The sequence below is a fragment of the Heliangelus exortis genome, chromosome 1 (assembly GCF_036169615.1).
Source record: "Heliangelus exortis chromosome 1, bHelExo1.hap1, whole genome shotgun sequence".
NCBI lineage: Eukaryota > Metazoa > Chordata > Aves > Apodiformes > Trochilidae > Heliangelus > Heliangelus exortis.
This window is the reverse complement of record NC_092422.1, coordinates 198,050,717-198,070,565: the sequence shown is the minus strand read 5'-3', so window position 1 is coordinate 198,070,565 and position 19,849 is coordinate 198,050,717. Positions and strand designations below refer to the sequence as shown.

Sequence of the window (19,849 nt, the reverse complement as noted above, 5' to 3'; positions counted from 1 at the left end):
TGGGTCACTAGAGAGCACAGTTCCCAGCTCACTGGGGCACTGCACACACGGAGGGGATCCCACCAGCAGCCACCCTCAGACACTCTCTGTTCCCTGCTGCTGTCCCCCAGCCCCTGTGCCCATGTTCCCTCACCTTCCTCTCTGACCAGCCGTGGGGTCACCCTCTGGGAGGACTCTTTCCCTCTGCCCTACCTGTTCAGCCTGGAGAAGAGAAGGCTGAGAGGAGATCTGCTGAATGTCCGTCAGTATCTGAGGGGTGGAGGGCAAGAGGAAGGGGACAATCTCTGTTCAGGGGTGCCCAGGCCAAGGAAGAATGGGTTGAAGCTGGAACATGGGAAGTTCCACCTCAACACGAGGAGAAACTTCTCTGACTGCTGCTTGGAGCACCCTGGGCTGTCGGAGGTGTCCCTGAGCATGGCAGGGGTGGCACTGAGGGTTCCTTCAACCTGAACTGGTCTGGGAGAGCAGCGCAGGGGAAAGGGACCTGGGAGGTCCTGGAGGACAGAAGGATGACCCTGGAGGTCCTGGAGGACAGAAAGACAACCATGAGCCAGCCATGTGCCCTGGTGGCCAAGCAGGACACAAGAAAGAGCAGTGGTTGGAAGGCTGGAGAGGTTCTCCTCCCCCTCTGCTCTGCCCTGGTGAGCCCCCATCTGGAATATTTTGTCCTGTTCCAGAAGGACAGGGAACTGCTGGAGAAAGTTCAGAGATGAGCCACCAAGATGCTGAATGGAGTGGAAGATCTCCTGGTGAGGAGAGGCTGAAGGAGCCTCTGCAGCTTGGAGAGGAGAAGACTGAGGAGTGACCTCATCCATGTTTAGAAATACGTAAAGGGTGAGTCAGTCCCAGGAGGATGGAGCCAGGATCTGCTGTGTGACGGCCAAGGATGGGACAGGGGGCAACGGGTGCAAGCTGGAACATGGGAAGTTCCACCTCAACGCGAGGAGAAACTTTTGCCTGTGAGGCTGAGGGAGCCCTGGCCCAGGCTGCCCAGAGAGGTGCTGGAGTCTCCTTCTCTGGAGCCTTTCCAAACCCTCCTGGATGTGTTCCCGTGTGGGCTGCCCTGCAGGGGGGATCCTGCTGGGGCAGGGGGGTTGCCCTGCCCAGAGCTCCCTTCCAAGCCCCAGATGCTGTGATTCTGCAATGGGTGGGACTGTAGCAGGGGGAGCTGGGAACACTGACAACTTTATTGCAAGAACCGCCTCAACAACAGCATCTCTGTGCCCCAGAGGAGCGCGGGCAGGGCAGGGCAGGCCTGGGGCGCTGGGGCCTCCTCGGGACCCGCAGGCCCTGGCCCAGGAGGAGATGCCCTGGGGCACCGCAGCCTGCGCTGGATCCTCTCCCTCTACTGCTCAAGCCCGGGCTCCCCTCAGGACCTGCAGCAGCTCCTGCAGCAGCTGGAAGAACTGCAGCACCTTCTGGACTGGGAAGGGACAGGCGGCAGCCCAGCCCTCGGGTACCGGTGCCGGTCCCGGCTGGGAGGGGGTCGAGGTGGGGCCGGGCTGTGGAGCCGGGGCCTCCGCTGCCTCCGGCTGCAGCCCCAGCTGTGCCAGGATCCAGCCGTAGAAGTGCTGCGTGGAGGTGTAGATCCCGGGCTTTCGGACTCTGGCGCAGCCTCTCCCCCAGCTGGTCACTCCCACCACCCAGAAGTAGTCGGCTTGTTCATCTTGGCAGGAGAGAGGGCCCCCGCTGTCCCCCTGCGGGGAGGAGAGAGGGCCCCGGCGGTGCTGGGTGGGCACTGCCGGCACCGCGGCGGCTCCTTCTCTCTCACAGCCCCTGCCCGAGCGGTTGCTGTCGGCACGGAAAGCCTCTGCCCAGGGCTGGGGGGCTCCGTCCTGGGCACAGGGGGCCTGGCCGGGTCGCTGCGGGCGGCTGTGGCTGGGCTGGGGCCCTCCCTGCTGGGGCTGTGCTGCTGGGGGCAGCGGGCGCCCGCTCCTACCTGGCAGGTGTCGATGGCCCCCCGCTCGTAGCCGGCACACAGGTTGTAGGGGTGGACTTCCCACAGGTACCACCCGCTGCTGTTGCAGACCTTGACATCCACCATCTCCACCCTGGCCTCCTGCAGGATGTCGCTGACCTCGGTGGCTGCGGGCACAGGGAGGGATCAGCAGCCAGCAGCTGGTGGCAGCTCTGCACCCTGCTTGGGCCAACCCATGCCCTGGGGCTGGCTGGGGCTTCTCTCTGCAGAGAAGCAAGGAATCCTTTGGCTCAGAGGGGACCTCCACAGGTCATGCAGATGACCTTTAAAGGCATCCCAACGATCTGGAGGCATCTGGGTGACCTTTAGAGGTCCCTTCCAGCCCAAATGATTCTCTGCTTCTCTGATCTAAAGGTGGATCTCAGTGTCCAGCTTGACATTCTGTGATTCTAAAGGTCATCGAGATGATGTCCCAGGATTCTACGATCCTGTCCGACCCCCTTGCAGTCAGCAGGGACATCCTCAGCTAGATCAGGTTGCTCAGAGCCTGATCAAGCCTCACCTTGAGTACCACAGAATCACAGAATGTCAGCTGGGACGGGACCTCCAGGATCATCTGCTCCAACCCCTCTGGTGTTACTGGTGTTGTCCCAGTACCCCGTACAGCTGACCAGCTGAGACTTCAAACTTTCCGAAGTGGAGGGAGAAATCCACCGCTTCCCCTGGGGGACCCCTCCAGTGTCCTCAGGGGGAAAAGTTTTCCTCTCGTGTCCAGTCAGAATCTCCCCAGGGACGAGGGAGGCCTCAACCACCTCCCTGGGCAACCTGTTCCATTGTTCCACTGCCCCGAGGGTCAAGAACTTCTTCCCAACATCCAGCCTGAATCTGCTCTTCTCTAGTTGGGGATTATTGAGTCTGAAGAAGAGCAGGCTCGGGGGAGATCTTACGTCTCTCTACAACCACCTGAAGGGAGGCCGTAGAGGCAGTGTTGGTCTCTTCTTCTCTCGAGTAACCACCGAAAGGCCGAGAGCAAACGAAGTCGTGCCAGGGGAGGTTCAGGTCGGATATTAGGAACCATTTCTTTCCCCAAAGAGCGGTAAGGCACCGGACTGGGCTGCCCAGGGAGGCGGTGGAGTCGCCATCCCCGGTAGGGGTGTTCAGAAAGCGTTTAAATGCGGTGCTGTCCAGGGAGGCGGTTTGGTGGCCGTGGGGGTTGGGTTAGGGCTGCGCTTGTTCTAAATGACCAAGACTCAATTTTCTGTTAATGGTTTAATTTGACTAATAAAATCGCAATAAGCAAAACGGCGCTGGGTGCGTGGGGAGTCTCCGCTCCACTCACACGCGCGCCGTGAAGTTTTGCTTATTGCAATTTTATTAGTCAAATTAAACCATTAACAGAAAAGTGAGTCTTGGTCATTTAGAACAGGCTCGATCATCTCCGAGGTCTTCTCCAACCTCCCCTTCCCGGTGCCTACTGGTGATTCTACTCCCAAAGCCTCCCCCTCGCCCCGGCACACATCCCTTGCCAGCAGCCCCTCTCCAGCCCTCCTCAGAGGCCCCTGCCAGGGGACACACGAGGGCCCGGTGGGGACTCACATCTGGCGGTGGTGGCCCCCCAGCCGCTGACGTAGCAGGACCTCAGCCGCGACAGGCTGACCGAGCCGTCGGGCACGCAGGCCAGCTGGATGTAGGGGCTGCACTGGACGGGCCGATCCAGCTCCAGCAGCGCGATGTCGTTGCTCATGGAGATGTTGTGGTAGTCCTGGTGAATCAGGATCTGGCTGACGTTGCGCACCTCGGCGTGGCGGCCCGGGCGGCTCAGCTGGGTGGCCCCCAGCAGCACGTACCAGAGGGTGCCGGGCCTGGAAGGCGGGGGGGAGAGGGCTGAGGGGCAGCGGAGCCCCGTGGGGCAGCGGAGCCCCGTGGGGCAGGAGCCCCGCGGCTCCCGGCCTCCCGCCTCCCCACAGAGAGAGGGGAGCAGCGTTGCCGAGGGGGAGGCTGCCCCGGCTGCCTTCGGCCCCGTCCAGCCGGAGGCTGCCAGGAGGCCCTGGCACCAGCCCAGCCTTCTCCTGAGCAGGCTGCCAGCCGGGCAGCAGGACAGGAGGGGGACATCCATCCCCCTGCCCTGCTCCTCCTTACCCGGCCTGGTCGAAGCAGTGGGCTGCGGTGAGGACCCACTGGGGGGTGATGAGGGACCCTCCGCACTCGTGTCCCCAGCTGTCCTGGAGGCTGACGATCCAGGGCCAGGACCCTGCCCGGGCGTTCGTGCCCCCCACCACGCGGGACTGGTCCAGCCCTTGAGCCATGGGCCGCATCCCGCAAGCCCTGCCACCAGAACCAGAGAATCACAGCATCTGGGGCTTGGAAGGGACCTCTGGGAATCCCCCAGGGCAGCCCCCCTGCCCCAGCAGGATCCCCCCTGCAGGGCAGCCCACACGGGAACACATCCAGGAGGGTTTGGAAAGGCTCCAGAGAAGGAGACTCCAGCACCTCTCTGGGCAGCCTGGGCCAGGGCTCCCTCAGCCTCACAGGCAAAAGTTTCTCCTCATGTTGAGGTGGAACTTCCCATGTTCCAGCTCCAACCCATTCTCCCTTGGCCTGGGCACCCCCAGAAAGAGATTGTCCCCTTCCTCTTGCCCCCCACCCCTCAGCTCTTGATGGACATTCAGCAGATCCCCTCTCAGCCTTCTCTTCTCCAGCCTCAACAGCCCCAGGGCTCTCACTCTTTCTTCCCAGCAGAGATGCTCAAGTCCCTTCCTCACCCTCCCAGCTCTCCCTTGGCCTCTCTCCAGTAGATCCCAGTCTCTCCTCAACTGGGGAGCTCCAGACTGGATCCGGTGGTGTTCCAGGTGTGGCCTCCCCAGGGCAGGGCAGAGCAGAGCAGAGGGCAGGAGACCCTCCCAGCAGCTGTGGGTGTCCTGCTCGGGGGCTGCTGAGGCTCAGGCTGGAGCTCAGCCCTCTGCCCTCCCCGCCAGGCGCCCCATGGACCGCAGGGCCGGGTCCCCTCCAGCCCCCGCAGGAGCTGTGCCAGCAGCCGGGTGCTGGCGGGACCCTGGCAGGGCTGTGGGGTGGCCCCGGGGGACAAGCGGGCAACCTCCACCCACCCAGCCACCCCCCGAGGGCTGCCCAAGCCCCCTCCTCCCAGTCCCAGAGCCGCCCACCTACCCACAGGTGTCCCAGGAGCCGTGGGCAGCCCAGCACAGGGCCAGCAGGAGGAGGAGCGGGAGCAGAGCCATGGCTGCAGGACACGAGGACTGGTGGCCAGCAGAGCAGCAGAGCTCAGGGTGCCACCTCCTGCCCTGGCCCCGGGGCTGATGTCACAGACGCTGGGTCTGGGTGCTGGGCACGGTGACGTCGCCCGGGGAGGGAACACATGGGGGGGAACATGGGGGATTCCAAGCAGGGGGGATGGAATCTGGGAGCAGAACCCCCTGACACAGCCCCATGGTCAGGAAAGGACTCGATGATCTCTGAGGTCCCTTCCAACCCAGCCTATTCTATGATTCTATGATTCTATGAAATAGAGTGACAGGTGTGGGAGGGACCTCTCGGGATCACCCAGCCCACCCCCTGCCAGCACAGGGTACCCCTGAGCAGGGGGCACAGGATGGGGTCCTGGTGGTCCCTCCAGTTTTGTGTCAGCAGCAAACTTGCTGAGGGGACACTGTCCCTTCCTTGGGGCCATTCATGGATGGACTCGACTGGTCCCAGTTCTGAGCCTTGGGGTACACCACTTTGTTTCTGGCCTCCAGCTGAACCCTGCCATTAATCCCAATCCCCTGTGCTCTGTCTTTGGGTGAGCTGTCAGCTCAGGCACTGCCCACCCCTCACACCCACCCTTCCTGAGCTTGCCCATCAGGGTGCAGCTGTGGGAGGCAGTGTCAAAGCCTCGCTGAAGCCAAAACTGACACCTCCCTCTGCTTGGAGCACCCTGGGCTGGTGGGGGTGGCAGCCCAGTCAATGGCAGGGCTGGCACTGGGTGGGATCTTTAAGCTCCCTTGAACCAAACCCCTTATGATACTATGATTCCAATTGAAGTGGACCTCTTCCCCCTCTTCTCCTCATCCTTATCTCTATCACTGTCCTTGAAGGCTCTGAGGATTCCTTCCAGTACCTGAAGGGGCTCCAGGAAAGCTGGGGAGGGACTTGGGACAAGGGCCTGGAGGGAAGGGACCCTCCAAGGGGGAAGGGTTTCCAGCTGCAAGAGGGGAGATGGAGAGGTGATCTTGGGCAGGGAGGGAGGAAGAAATTCTTTGGGCTCCTGGTTGCCCAGGTTCCCCCCAGAAGCTGTGGCTGCCCCATCCCTGGAGGTGTTGAAGGTTGGATGGGGCTTGGAGCCTCCTGGGCTGGGGGAGGGGTCCCTGACCATGGCATGGGTGGGGAGCCCCAAGGCAGAGTTGCACATAGGTCCTGCTCCCTGGGGTGCCAGGAAAGAGACCAGTGGGCCTTAGGATGTGGCATGGCTCCATTGGCACCAGAACTGGTCCTCAGAGAGGCTGTGGTGGTGGCTGCTTTGCTTTTGGACAACTGACCTGAAGGTGGTGCCCCCAACCTGCTGAGAGCAAGGAGGAGGCCTCAGGGAGAGAATTTGTCTCCTGGAGACACTGCTGTTGCAGCACCTGATTCTGCAGGTGGTCAAGGAGGAAGGATGTAAAGGGGAGCTGGCCACCTTTACCATAATGGAAAGAAGAGCTGGAGACATTGTGGGGACAGGAATCCCTGGGGACAGCCATGCCCAGGAAACCCCATGGGGAATGCCATGGAAGTCTCTGCCTGTGGCTGGAGCAGGGCAGCTCCAGAGGCCGGGCTGCAGGGAATGGGGGTGGGACACAGGAGGTGAACAACCCCAGGTCACTGCTGACCTTGAGGATGGGCCAGCTCCTCGGCAAGAGGGGATCCAGACTTGGACCTGGGCAGAGGAGAGATGCTGGGGCTGCTGCTCTTTTCACCACCATCAATTATTCAGGGCCAAGAAGCAGAGCAAGGAGGCTGGTGCTAAATAATTGATAGAGCACACGGTGCTCGTTGGACTTGGCAGCGCCTGGCACAGGGCTTGGGGTGCTGGGGGAATGGCAAGAGGTCCTGCTCTGGTGGGGAGTTGGACTCCATCTTCGGAGCTCCCTTCCAGCCCCTGGCATTCTGTGATTGATTCTGAGATTCTGAACACTGAGCTCTGAGAGACCGGGCACAGAGAAGGGCAGGAGGTGTGGGACCACGAAGGAAAAGTGTCCACACACAGGGAGGTGAAGGAAAGGCCCAAGGAATGACTGCAGGGCTGGAGAGCAAGGAGAAGGTCTGGAGAAGTTGTGAGGAGCAGCTGAGGGCCCTGGGGGTGTTGATCTGGAGCAGAGGAGGCTGAGGGGAGACCTTCTGGCTCTCTGCAACCCCCTGAGAGGAGGTTGGAGCCAGGGGGGGTCGGGCTCTGCTCCCAAGGAACAAGGGATGGGACAAGAGGAACTTTTGGCACAACTCAAGTTGTGCCAGGGGATGTTTAGGTTGGAGCTGGGGAAGAATTTCTCCCTGGAAAGGGTTGTCAGGGCCTGGCCCAGGCTGCCCAGGGCAGGGCTGGAGTCCCCATCATCCCCATCATCCCTGAGCAGACAGTGACACAGATATTCCAGCAGTGACAGGCACCCAATGAATTACATTTTCCTGAATTCAGTCCCAGGTTCTCTTGGGATCAAGAGTGAAAGAGAAACAAAATTCACTACAAAAAAAGCCTGGTGCTGAAGGCAGCAGAACTCCCCCACTTGGCAAAAAAAAAAAAAAAAAAAAAAAAAGAATAAAAAAAGTTCCAATTTTACCCTATAGAATCCTAAAGGTTAATGAAGATTAAAGGTGAATTACTATATTCACATGGGTTAACACCAGTAAGCACCCTTGCTCTCTCCCCAAATTTAATTGGTGGGATGAAGAAGGGATTACAGCTGCTTAAGGGCAGAGCTGTAACTGGATCACCAAAGATGGAGCAGAGGCATGGGAACCAAATCTGGATACTTGATTAATAACTTCAAAGTGAGGGCAAACGGTGCTAGTGGAGGCAGTTCTAAACTCCTCACTTGTATCTTCTGCTGGTCAGCGAGGCTGGTTCTAGGAGGTTTTAGTTTCTTTCATTTCTTCCCTTGCTTGATTATAAGACTATCACTGAAACAGAGACAGAAGCGATTAGTTTCAGAGCCCTGGAGATGTGGGGATGAGGGACATGGGGCAGCAGTGGCCTTGGCAGTGCTGAGTTAATGTTGGAGTCCATGATCCCAAAGGGCTTTTCCACCCAGAAGGACTCTGTGCTTGGGTGATTCTAAGGCAGACTCTGTGTCCTTCCTCTCCCCAGATCTGATCAGAATCCCCAGCTCCAGGCCAGGACGTGAGGATCACCCTTGGTGAGCCTCCAAGGTCACGGGGCCAAGAGCTGCAGCAGGGGTGCCCAGAGAGGGCCAGGCAGAGGAAAGCAGAGCCTGAGCCACAAGCCCTGGAGATGGGCAAGGACAAGGAGGGGATGAGGGGGTCTGGGGCACGGAGCAGAGCTCATTGCTGGAGGAACGGGCAGGGGGAGTCGCAGCCCCCGAAGCCGAGCAAGACCGAGGGTGGTTCTGAGGGACACCGGGGGTGCTGATCAACCACCCGCGGTGCTGATCAACCAGCCGGGACAGGCCCAGGGCCCAGGAGCAGGGAGCTCCGGGAAGGGCGGCGGACGCGGCCGGGACCGAACCTCTGGCGCTCGGAGCGGACTACACTTCCCAGCATGCCCAGCGGAGGCCTGCAACTCCCGGCATGCCGAGCGGCCGCGGCGGTCACGTGGCTGTTGGCGCGGGTCACGTGGACACGGCCGCCGTCTCGTGGTGCCGGAAGCGGAGCGGGAGGGGCGGGCCGGATCGGGCCTGACCGAGCCGGACCGAGCGGAGCGGAGCGGAGCGCTGTGCCCCTCCCCTGCCTCCCGCGGGCCCTCCCGCGACCCAGCGCCATGTGTCGGGGGGCTCTGCCGCGGCCTCTGCTGCTGTTGCTGCCGCTGCTGTCGCTGCCGCTGCTGTCGCTCGCCCTGCGCGGCGCGGCCGCCGCCCCTCCCAGCTTCCTGCTGCTGCTGGCGGACGATCTGGGCTTCGGGGACCTGGGGAGCTACGGGCACCCCTCCTCTAGCACCCCCGTTCTCGACCGGATGGCTTCCCAAGGGCTGCGCTTCACCAACTTCTACAGCAGCTCTCCGGTGTGCAGCCCTTCCCGGTACGGACCCCCGGGTACCGCCCGGCTGGCTGCGGATGGGCCCGGGGGAGATGGAGGGAGCGGGGAGACGGGGCTGGGCACCCCCAGACCGGACCGGGCACCACCAGGCAGGGCCGGGCACCACGAAACTGGACCAGGCATCCTGAAACTGGTCCGGGCACCCTGCTGGGGAGCTGCAGTGCTTGGAAAGGTGTTGGTAAAGCTGAGCTGGCTCAAGAGGCCCAAAAGTCCGGCAGCTCTGTGAGGGGACTGACCAAGGTTGCAGAACCAGAGAATCGTTGAAAAAAATCTCTTAAGATCATGCAGTCCAACCACAAACTCAGCACTGCCACGGCGACCCCCACCCCATGTCCCTCATCCTCACATCTCCAGGGTCTGAAACCTCTCCAGGGATGGTGTTTTAATCACCACCCTTGGCATCCTGTTAAACTGTTTAATTACCTTATAAGTGACAAATTTTCTTCTAATCTCCAACCTAGACCTCCCCTGGCACAGCTTGAGTTGTGCCAAAAGTTCCTCTTGTCCCATCCCTTGTTCCTTGGGAGCAGAGCCTGACCCCCCCTGGCTCCAACCTCCTCTCAGGGGGTTGCAGAGAGCCAGAAGGTCTCCCCTCAGCCTCCTCTGCTCCAGATCAACACCCCCAGGGCCCTCAGCTGCTCCTCACAACTTCTCCAGACCTTCTCTTTGCTCTCCAGCCCCTTTCCCACCTCCATTCCCTTCTCTGGACACTCTCTGGCCCCTCAATCTCCTTCTGCTCCTGAGGGGCCCAGAACTGACCCCAGGATTGGGGGTGCAGCCTCAGCAGTGCCCAGCACAGGGGATGGTCCCTGCCCTGCTCCTGCTGCCCACCCCACTGCTGGTCCCAGCCAGGATGCTGGTGGCCACCTTGGCCATTCTCAGCTGGGCACTTCCCAGCCACTCTGCCTCAAGCCTGGAGCATCGCCTGGGGTTGGTGAGACTCCAGGGCAGGACCCAGCCCTGAGCTTTGTCCCAGCAGACAGGGGAGGTGGCAGTGGCAGCTGTGAGACTGGGGAACCCATCTGCCACGTCCTGAGGAACAGGGCACCTTCACTGGAGGCTGAGCCCATGCCCTGTGCCTTTCCCCAGCTGATCTGTGTCTTCTCTCCCTGTCCCTCTCCTGCAGGGCAGCTCTGCTGACAGGACGCTTCCAGATGCGCTCTGGGGTCTTCCCTGGGGTCTTTGACCCCGACTCCCGGGGGGGGCTGCCACTCTCTGAGGTCACCATTGCAGAGGTGCTGAAGGCTGAGGGCTATGCCACGGCCATGGTTGGCAAGTGGCACCTCGGCCTGGGGACTAATGGCTCCTTCCTGCCCATCCACCAGGGCTTTGACCACTTTTTGGGGGTGCCTTACTCCCATGACCAGGTGAGAAGCCTGTCCAGCCCTGAAGGGTGTCCTGAGGCTGTCAGGGGAGCTTCCTGAAGGATGAAGCTTGCTGGATGGACATCAGCTGGGTTGGTGCTCGCCTGGGCAGAGGGGTGTGGGTGGCTGTGGGGCAGGGAGGTGGGTGGTGGTGGGAAGAGCCCACCCGTGAGGTGCTGGTGGGGGTTGGGCAGCTGTGCAGAATGTGGGTGGCAGGTGTGTGCAGGGACATGCACCTTTTGTTGAGGGAGGGAAGGTCAACTTCTGGGCTACAAAGAAATGCTTGAATTGCTGCCAAGAGAAAATGATGTTGGGGCAGCAACTGTCTCCAGTTCTAGGGTGAGCACAACCCCCTGGGCTCTCCACTCTGCCCCAAGGGTGGCTGCAGGGGCTGCTGGGTGGCTGCTGAGAGACTTTCTGCTCCCCTCGCTGTCTTGCCATGCAGGTAAAAGACGAGGTGTTATTTGTTTTCTCCAGGGCCCCTGCCAGAATCTCACCTGCTTCCCACCTGACATCAAGTGTTTTGGGACATGTGACCAAGGGCTGGTGCCAGTGCCACTGCTCTGGAACCAGAGCATCGTGCAGCAGCCTGTCTCCTTCCCAGACCTGGTGCCTCTCTACAACAAATTCTCCCGGGACTTCATTGCTGACTGCACACGTCGAGGAGTCCCCTTCCTGCTCTACTATGCCTCACACGTAAGAGAGGAGGGGGCTGCTCTGGGCCAAGGGTGGGGGTGGGACCTTTGTTCTCCTGGGGAGAGAGCAGGGGAACAGCTCTGCTCCTGCAGGACTCCCAGGACTGAGCGGAGCAGTCAGTACCTGGTCCCGGCTGACCTGGGGGATGCTGTGCCCACACCCAGCTCTGGTACCACTGCTCTGACTGTGTTCTTGGGCTGATTCCTGCTGGGGCTTTTCCCTCTTCTCTGGACCGGGAGTCTTCCACGGAAAACTTCCCACTCTGGGTCTCCATATCCTCTCCATGGGCTCAGCAGCTTTCTGCCATGTCTGAGATGCTTGGGGACAAACCTCCTCTTGTCTCTTGGGTATTCTCACAAAAACAGGGCCTATTCAGCCTTCAGAAGAGGAGGCTTAGGGGGGACCTTATTGCAATGATCCAGTACTCAAAGGAGGGCTACAAAGCAGCTGGAGATTCCCTGTTTCCAAGGAGTCCCATGGACAGGACAAGGGGCAATGGGCACAAGTTGCTCCTGGGGTTGAACATGAGGGAAGTTTTTCCCCCTGAGGACAGTCAGACACTGGAATGGTCTCCCAGGGGAAGGGGTGGATTCCCCCACTTTGGAAAGTTTGAAGTCTCAGCTGGAGGGGGTGCTGGGACATCTCACATTAACCGTAACATGAGGAGGGTTGGAGCAGATGATCCTAGAGGTCTCTTCCCAGCTGACATTCCCTGATATCTCCATGTCCTAGCTGGGGTGCTCACTGTCCCACGGTGAGATGGAACCAGGGGCAGCTCTGGAGCAGATTGTCCAGCATTCTTCTTTGCCCTTTCTCCAGCACACCCACTACCCCCAGTTTGCCAGCCAGCAGTACACTGGGCACTCTCGGCGTGGGCCCTTTGGGGATGCACTGCTGGAGTTTGATGGCTCTGTGGGACAGCTGCTGCAGGCACTGCAGGACAATGGGCTTGCCAACAACACCTTGGTGTTTTTCACCTCTGATAATGGGTGAGTCAGCTCAGCCATGGGGACTTTGTCACTGCTGCCATGGTGTGGGGGAAGTGGAATGAGGCACTGGTCATGGTGTGGCGTTGCCAGGTGAGACCCCAGTGGCCTGAGTGAGGTGAGAGCTGCTCTGGAGAGGACACTGTCTGTGATCTGCTGTGACTCAGCTGTGTGCCTCCTTGTGGGCAAAACCTCACAGGGTTGGTGCCAGGAGTGTGACATTGGTCTCTGGTGCCCTGCTCAGGTGTCTTGCACATCTTGTCCTCATCACCTGCCCCGTCCCTCCTGCCTCGCAAGGCTGAGGTCAGCAGTGTCACTGCTGGCACTGTGTCTCTCCCACCGTGGCCCCTTTGGTAGCCCCAGGGGAGGGGTGGCACACTGTGGTGAATGGTTCCTCTCTCTCACAGCCCCTCCACCATGCGGATGGCACGAGGGGGCAGCTCTGGCCTTCTGAAGTGTGGGAAGGGAACGACCTACGAAGGTGGCATGAGGGAGCCAGCGGTGGCTTATTGGCCAGGCAAAATCACTCCAGGTGAGACCTGGCACTGCTTGTGCCCATTTTGTCCTGATGGCAGCCAAGGCAAGGGTGTCACAAAAGCTTGGTGGCCCTGGGACAAGCAGAGGGTGGCAGAGAAATGAGGATGGGAGTGGGATCAAATGCTTGAGCCTTTCCTTGCGCCTTGCTGTGGTGGGTGACAGGAGTGACACATGAGCTGGCGAGCACCCTGGACATCCTGCCGACCCTGACTGCCCTGGCTGGAGCAGCTCTTCCCAAAGTTGTCCTGGATGGCTATGACCTGAGCCCGGTGCTGTTTGGGTCAGGGAAGGTGAGTCCTGTGGGCTGGTTCAGCTGGCATTATGCCTGGAGGCTGTGTGTGGGTCTGGAGCTGTGCGTGTGATGAGCAGCACCAGCTTGAGGTCACGGGAGATCCATGGGCTGGGACCTCTTGTCTGGCCTGGGTAGTGCCGTGGAGATCCTGGGCTCCCCAGATGTCTTCCCAAATGTCTTCCCAACCCCCTGTGGCTGTAGCAGGTAGACAGGGGCTGAGAAGCTCTGAGGAGGGAGCAAAGAGGGTGCAGGTGCTCCTCAGCATCCCCCAGCTCTGGCCGTGTTCTGGCTGCTGTGTGACTCCCTGGAGTCTCTGCCTGCCCTTGCTCCAGGCTCCTCCTTAGCCTTGTGGATGCAGCTTAGCTCCTCTGCTTCCCACAGAGTCCCCGACAGACGATGTTCTTCTACCCCCCATCCCCTGACCCTCTGCGTGGTCCCTTTGCTGTCAGGCTTGGCAAATACAAGGCCCATTACTTCACACAAGGTTGGTGCTGCCTTCCCTCCTCTGCCTGGGCAGCATTGTCCCGTGTGGCTTTGCTGTCCAAACTCAAAGAGAATAAACCAAGACACACCCAAGGGTTCCTTTTTTCAGGTTCCTTTCACAGCGATACGACCCCAGACCGGGCCTGCCACGGGCTGACCCCGCTGGCTCATCACTCCCCCCCATTGCTTTTTGATTTGGAGTCAGACCCTGCTGAGAACTATGATCTGCTGCAGACCAGTGCAGGGCCGGAGGTTCTGCAAGTCCTGGAGAGGATCAGAGTGCAGAAAATGCTTTTTGAACAGCACATGGAGTTTGGGGAAAGCCAGATGCAGAAGGGCAGGGATCCAACCCTGCAGCCCTGCTGCACACCAGCCTGCGTGCCAAAGCCTTCCTGCTGCCATTGCTCCTAACTTCCTGCTGCCCCATCTACTCTGCACTGGAGCCCCCCCACCTGAAACCCACCTCAGCCTTGGAGCTGCCCTGCAGCCTTGGCTCAGGGACCTCCCTCACAGGGTCCTGGGGTAGCAAACTCTGGGTCACCAACTCCGCTGGAACTGCAGTCAGGGGACCCTGTGCTCTGTCTTGGATGGTCATGCTGAGGCTTTGCTATGGTTTGAGGGGCCAAGGATAATTTTCTGGTAGTGATCCGAGGCCCTAGAGAGAGGGTCTTGAAGGACCCAGAGGGGTGGAACAGGCAGGGGTCAGAATTTCCCCCATCTCCTGGTATCCTCTCTCAAAGCCCAGAGGATGGGCAGCCCAGCCCCTGCCTGCTCCTTCCTTCCTGCTGCTGGGCTGCTCTGGTAGTTCTTCAGCAGAGGCTTCTCTTGTGTCATCAGCTGTGCTTGGCAAGATACAAATCCATCAGGTGCTGGGGCAGCTGGGGACCCCTACCCTGCTGCAAGGGACCCTCGGACACTGTGAGCATCAAGCTCAGATTTTATAAAGACTTGTACATAATTGTTCCTCCTATCCTGTGTGTTACTGCCCTTCCCTGTGCCAGTAAACTCCTTCCAGTTTTGATTTCCAATCTCAAAGTCTCTTGTCCTTATTACCTTTTTATCTTCCCTTGGGAGGTGGTGGGGGGTAACAGAGAAATTCTGCTTTCTGGTTTTTGCTTCCCCCAACCACTAAACCCAAACAGGCCATTGACAGGAATCCCGACCATTACACAGTGTCACCTCCAGAGCCAGAACAGCACCTTTCAGACCCTGCTGGGGCTGGAGCACAGGGCATCCCCAGGCTCCAGAGCTCCCAGCAGGGCTGCTGATTCCCTGTGCTGGGACCACAGCTGGAGCAGCACCAGCAGAGATGGTGAGGGGCCAAGAGCACATCTGGAAGAGGAGGGGATTGATGGTCCTAGCAGCTCCGGCAGTGCTGGGAGGATGTGCCAGGGCAGGGAACAGTTCAGGATGTGTCTGCACCCCAAGGGGCTATGGTGGCACTGGTGGTTTTCCTGCTGCCTGTCCCAGACAGTGCTTGGGGCCAGGCGCTGCCAGGGCTGAACACCCCCACCCCACAGCAGAGCACTCAGTGGGGAGCAGGGGGTTTTCAGGGGGTTCTGCTCCCAGATTCCATCCCCCCTGCTTGGAATCCCCCATGTTCCCCCCCATGTGTTCCCTCCCCGGGCGACGTCACCGTGCCCAGCACCCAGACCCAGCGTCTGTGACATCAGCCCCGGGGCCAGGGCAGGAGGTGGCACCCTGAGCTCTGCTGCTCTGCTGGCCACCAGTCCTCGTGTCCTGCAGCCATGGCTCTGCTCCCGCTCCTCCTCCTGCTGGCCCTGTGCTGGGCTGCCCACGGCTCCTGGGACACCTGTGGGTAGGTGGGCGGCTCTGGGACTGGGAGGAGGGGGCTTGGGCAGCCCTCGGGGGGTGGCTGGGTGGGTGGAGGTTGCCCGCTTGTCCCCCGGGGCCACCCCACAGCCCTGCCAGGGTCCCGCCAGCACCCGGCTGCTGGCACAGCTCCTGCGGGGGCTGGAGGGGACCCGGCCCTGCGGTCCATGGGGCGCCTGGCGGGGAGGGCAGAGGGCTGAGCTCCAGCCTGAGCCTCAGCAGCCCCCGAGCAGGACACCCACAGCTGCTGGGAGGGTCTCCTGCCCTCTGCTCTGCTCTGCCCTGCCCTGGGGAGGCCACACCTGGAACACCACCGGATCCAGTCTGGAGCTCCCCAGTTGAGGAGAGACTGGGATCTACTGGAGAGAGGCCAAGGGAGAGCTGGGAGGGTGAGGAAGGGACTTGAGCATCTCTGCTGGGAAGAAAGAGTGAGAGCCCTGGGGCTGTTGAGGCTGGAGAAGAGAAGGCTGAGAGGGGATCTGCTGAATGTCCATCAAGAGCTGAGGGGTGGGGGGCAAGAGGAAGGGGACAATCTCTTTCTGGGGGTGCCCAGGCCAAGGGAGAATGGGTTGGAGCTGGAACATGGGAAGTTCCACCTCAACATGAGGAGAAACTTTTGCCTGTGAGGCTGAGGGAGCCCTGGCCCAGGCTGCCCAGAGAGGTGCTGGAGTCTCCTTCTCTGGAGCCTTTCCAAACCCTCCTGGATGTGTTCCCGTGTGGGCTGCCCTGCAGGGGGGATCCTGCTGGGGCAGGGGGGCTGCCCTGGGGGATTCCCAGAGGTCCCTTCCAAGCCCCAGATGCTGTGATTCTCTGGTTCTGGTGGCAGGGCTTGCGGGATGCGGCCCATGGCTCAAGGGCTGGACCAGTCCCGCGTGGTGGGGGGCACGAACGCCCGGGCAGGGTCCTGGCCCTGGATCGTCAGCCTCCAGGACAGCTGGGGACACGAGTGCGGAGGGTCCCTCATCACCCCCCAGTGGGTCCTCACCGCAGCCCACTGCTTCGACCAGGCCGGGTAAGGAGGAGCAGGGCAGGGGGATGGATGTCCCCCTCCTGTCCTGCTGCCCGGCTGGCAGCCTGCTCAGGAGAAGGCTGGGCTGGTGCCAGGGCCTCCTGGCAGCCTCCGGCTGGACGGGGCCGAAGGCAGCCGGGGCAGCCTCCCCCTCGGCAACGCTGCTCCCCTCTCTCTGTGGGGAGGCGGGAGGCCGGGAGCCGCGGGGCTCCTGCCCCACGGGGCTCCGCTGCCCCACGGGGCTCCGCTGCCCCTCAGCCCTCTCCCCCCCGCCTTCCAGGCCCGGCACCCTCTGGTACGTGCTGCTGGGGGCCACCCAGCTGAGCCGCCCGGGCCGCCACGCCGAGGTGCGCAACGTCAGCCAGATCCTGATTCACCAGGACTACCACAACATCTCCATGAGCAACGACATCGCGCTGCTGGAGCTGGATCGGCCCGTCCAGTGCAGCCCCTACATCCAGCTGGCCTGCGTGCCCGACGGCTCGGTCAGCCTGTCGCGGCTGAGGTCCTGCTACGTCAGCGGCTGGGGGGCCACCACCGCCAGATGTGAGTCCCCACCGGGCCCTCGTGTGTCCCCTGGCAGGGGCCTCTGAGGAGGGCTGGAGAGGGGCTGCTGGCAAGGGATGTGTGCCGGGGCGAGGGGGAGGCTTTGGGAGTAGAATCACCAGTAGGCACCGGGAAGGGGAGGTTGGAGAAGACCTCGGAGATGATCGAGCCTGTTCTAAATGACCAAGACTCACTTTTCTGTTAATGGTTTAATTTGACTAATAAAATTGCAATAAGCAAAACTTCACGGCGCGCGTGTGAGTGGAGCGGAGACTCCCCACGCACCCAGCGCCGTTTTGCTTATTGCGATTTTATTAGTCAAATTAAACCATTAACAGAAAATTGAGTCTTGGTCATTTAGAACAAGCGCAGCCCTAACCCAACCCCCACGGCCACCAAACCGCCTCCCTGGACAGCACCGCATTTAAACGCTTTCTGAACACCCCTACCGGGGATGGCGACTCCACCGCCTCCCTGGGCAGCCCAGTCCGGTGCCTTACCGCTCTTTGGGGAAAGAAATGGTTCCTAATATCCGACCTGAACCTCCCCTGGCACGACTTCGTTTGCTCTCGGCCTTTCGGTGGTTACTCGAGAGAAGAAGAGACCAACACTGCCTCTACGGCCTCCCTTCAGGTGGTTGTAGAGAGACGTAAGATCTCCCCCGAGCCTGCTCTTCTTCAGACTCAATAATCCCCAACTAGAGAAGAGCAGATTCAGGCTGGATGTTGGGAAGAAGTTCTTGACCCTCGGGGCAGTGGAACAATGGAACAGGTTGCCCAGGGAGGTGGTTGAGGCCTCCCTCGTCCCTGGGGAGATTCTGACTGGACACGAGAGGAAAACTTTTCCCCCTGAGGACACTGGAGGGGTCCCCCAGGGGAAGCGGTGGATTTCTCCCTCCACTTCGGAAAGTTTGAAGTCTCAGCTGGTCAGCTGTACGGGGTACTGGGACAACACCAGTAACACCAGAGGGGTTGGAGCAGATGATCCTGGAGGTCCCGTCCCAGCTGACATTCTGTGATTCTGTGGTACTCAAGGTGAGGCTTGATCAGGCTCTGAGCAACCTGATCTAGCTGAGGATGTCCCTGCTGACTGCAAGGGGGTCGGACAGGATCGTAGAATCCTGGGACATCATCTCGATGACCTTTAGAATCACAGAATGTCAAGCTGGACACTGAGATCCACCTTTAGATCAGAGAAGCAGAGAATCATTTGGGCTGGAAGGGACCTCTAAAGGTCACCCAGATGCCTCCAGATCGTTGGGATGCCTTTAAAGGTCATCTGCATGACCTGTGGAGGTCCCCTCTGAGCCAAAGGATTCCTTGCTTCTCTGCAGAGAGAAGCCCCAGCCAGCCCCAGGGCATGGGTTGGCCCAAGCAGGGTGCAGAGCTGCCACCAGCTGCTGGCTGCTGATCCCTCCCTGTGCCCGCAGCCACCGAGGTCAGCGACATCCTGCAGGAGGCCAGGGTGGAGATGGTGGATGTCAAGGTCTGCAACAGCAGCGGGTGGTACCTGTGGGAAGTCCACCCCTACAACCTGTGTGCCGGCTACGAGCGGGGGGCCATCGACACCTGCCAGGTAGGAGCGGGCGCCCGCTGCCCCCAGCAGCACAGCCCCAGCAGGGAGGGCCCCAGCCCAGCCACAGCCGCCCGCAGCGACCCGGCCAGGCCCCCTGTGCCCAGGACGGAGCCCCCCAGCCCTGGGCAGAGGCTTTCCGTGCCGACAGCAACCGCTCGGGCAGGGGCTGTGAGAGAGAAGGAGCCGCCGCGGTGCCGGCAGTGCCCACCCAGCACCGCCGGGGCCCTCTCTCCTCCCCGCAGGGGGACAGCGGGGGCCCTCTCTCCTGCCAAGATGAACAAGCCGACTACTTCTGGGTGGTGGGAGTGACCAGCTGGGGGAGAGGCTGCGCCAGAGTCCGAAAGCCCGGGATCTACACCTCCACGCAGCACTTCTACGGCTGGATCCTGGCACAGCTGGGGCTGCAGCCGGAGGCAGCGGAGGCCCCGGCTCCACAGCCCGGCCCCACCTCGACCCCCTCCCAGCCGGGACCGGCACCGGTACCCGAGGGCTGGGCTGCCGCCTGTCCCTTCCCAGTCCAGAAGGTGCTGCAGTTCTTCCAGCTGCTGCAGGAGCTGCTGCAGGTCCTGAGGGGAGCCCGGGCTTGAGCAGTAGAGGGAGAGGATCCAGCGCAGGCTGCGGTGCCCCAGGGCATCTCCTCCTGGGCCAGGGCCTGCGGGTCCCGAGGAGGCCCCAGCGCCCCAGGCCTGCCCTGCCCTGCCCGCGCTCCTCTGGGGCACAGAGATGCTGTTGTTGAGGCGGTTCTTGCAATAAAGTTGTCAGTGTTCCCAGCTCCCCCTGCTACAGTCCCACCCATTGCAGAATCACAGCATCTGGGGCTTGGAAGGGAGCTCTGGGCAGGGCAACCCCCCTGCCCCAGCAGGATCCCCCCTGCAGGGCAGCCCACACGGGAACACATCCAGGAGGGTTTGGAAAGGCTCCAGAGAAGGAGACTCCAGCACCTCTCTGGGCAGCCTGGGCCAGGGCTCCCTCAGCCTCACAGGCAAAAGTTTCTCCTCGCGTTGAGGTGGAACTTCCCATGTTCCAGCTTGCACCCGTTGCCCCCTGTCCCATCCTTGGCCGTCACACAGCAGATCCTGGCTCCATCCTCCTGGGACTGACTCACCCTTTACGTATTTCTAAACATGGATGAGGTCACTCCTCAGTCTTCTCCTCTCCAAGCTGCAGAGGCTCCTTCAGCCTCTCCTCACCAGGAGATCTTCCACTCCATTCAGCATCTTGGTGGCTCATCTCTGAACTTTCTCCAGCAGTTCCCTGTCCTTCTGGAACAGGACAAAATATTCCAGATGGGGGCTCACCAGGGCAGAGCAGAGGGGGAGGAGAACCTCTCCAGCCTTCCAACCACTGCTCTTTCTTGTGTCCTGCTTGGCCACC

General features: G+C 60.9%; 3 protein-coding genes across 3 annotated transcripts; 2 read left to right on the top strand and 1 right to left on the bottom strand.

Moving 5' to 3' along the window:
* Positions 1-1,167: 1,167 nt before the first annotated feature.
* On the bottom strand, positions 1,168-5,293 carry LOC139791734 (acrosin-like). The gene is made up of 5 exons (XM_071734326.1): positions 5,084-5,293; positions 4,058-4,243; positions 3,515-3,780; positions 1,940-2,085; positions 1,168-1,697 (listed from the first exon to the last, which is right to left on the bottom strand). Exons 1-5 carry the CDS (start codon positions 5,152-5,154, stop codon positions 1,353-1,355), a joined length of 1,014 nt encoding a protein of 337 aa, XP_071590427.1. The 5' UTR covers positions 5,155-5,293; the 3' UTR covers positions 1,168-1,352.
* Positions 5,294-8,797: 3,504 nt separating this feature from the next.
* ARSA (arylsulfatase A) lies at positions 8,798-14,540 on the top strand. The gene is made up of 8 exons (XM_071734316.1): positions 8,798-9,136; positions 10,281-10,521; positions 10,996-11,214; positions 12,034-12,203; positions 12,608-12,732; positions 12,900-13,027; positions 13,411-13,513; positions 13,622-14,540. The coding sequence occupies exons 1-8, from the start codon at positions 8,880-8,882 to the stop codon at positions 13,921-13,923; spliced, it is 1,545 nt and encodes a 514-aa protein (XP_071590417.1). The 5' UTR covers positions 8,798-8,879; the 3' UTR covers positions 13,924-14,540.
* Positions 14,541-15,123: 583 nt separating this feature from the next.
* On the top strand, positions 15,124-19,247 carry LOC139791719 (acrosin-like). The gene is made up of 5 exons (XM_071734291.1): positions 15,124-15,331; positions 16,172-16,357; positions 16,635-16,900; positions 18,330-18,475; positions 18,718-19,247. Exons 1-5 carry the CDS (start codon positions 15,261-15,263, stop codon positions 19,060-19,062), a joined length of 1,014 nt encoding a protein of 337 aa, XP_071590392.1. The 5' UTR covers positions 15,124-15,260; the 3' UTR covers positions 19,063-19,247.
* The last annotated feature ends 602 nt before the right edge of the window (positions 19,248-19,849 follow it).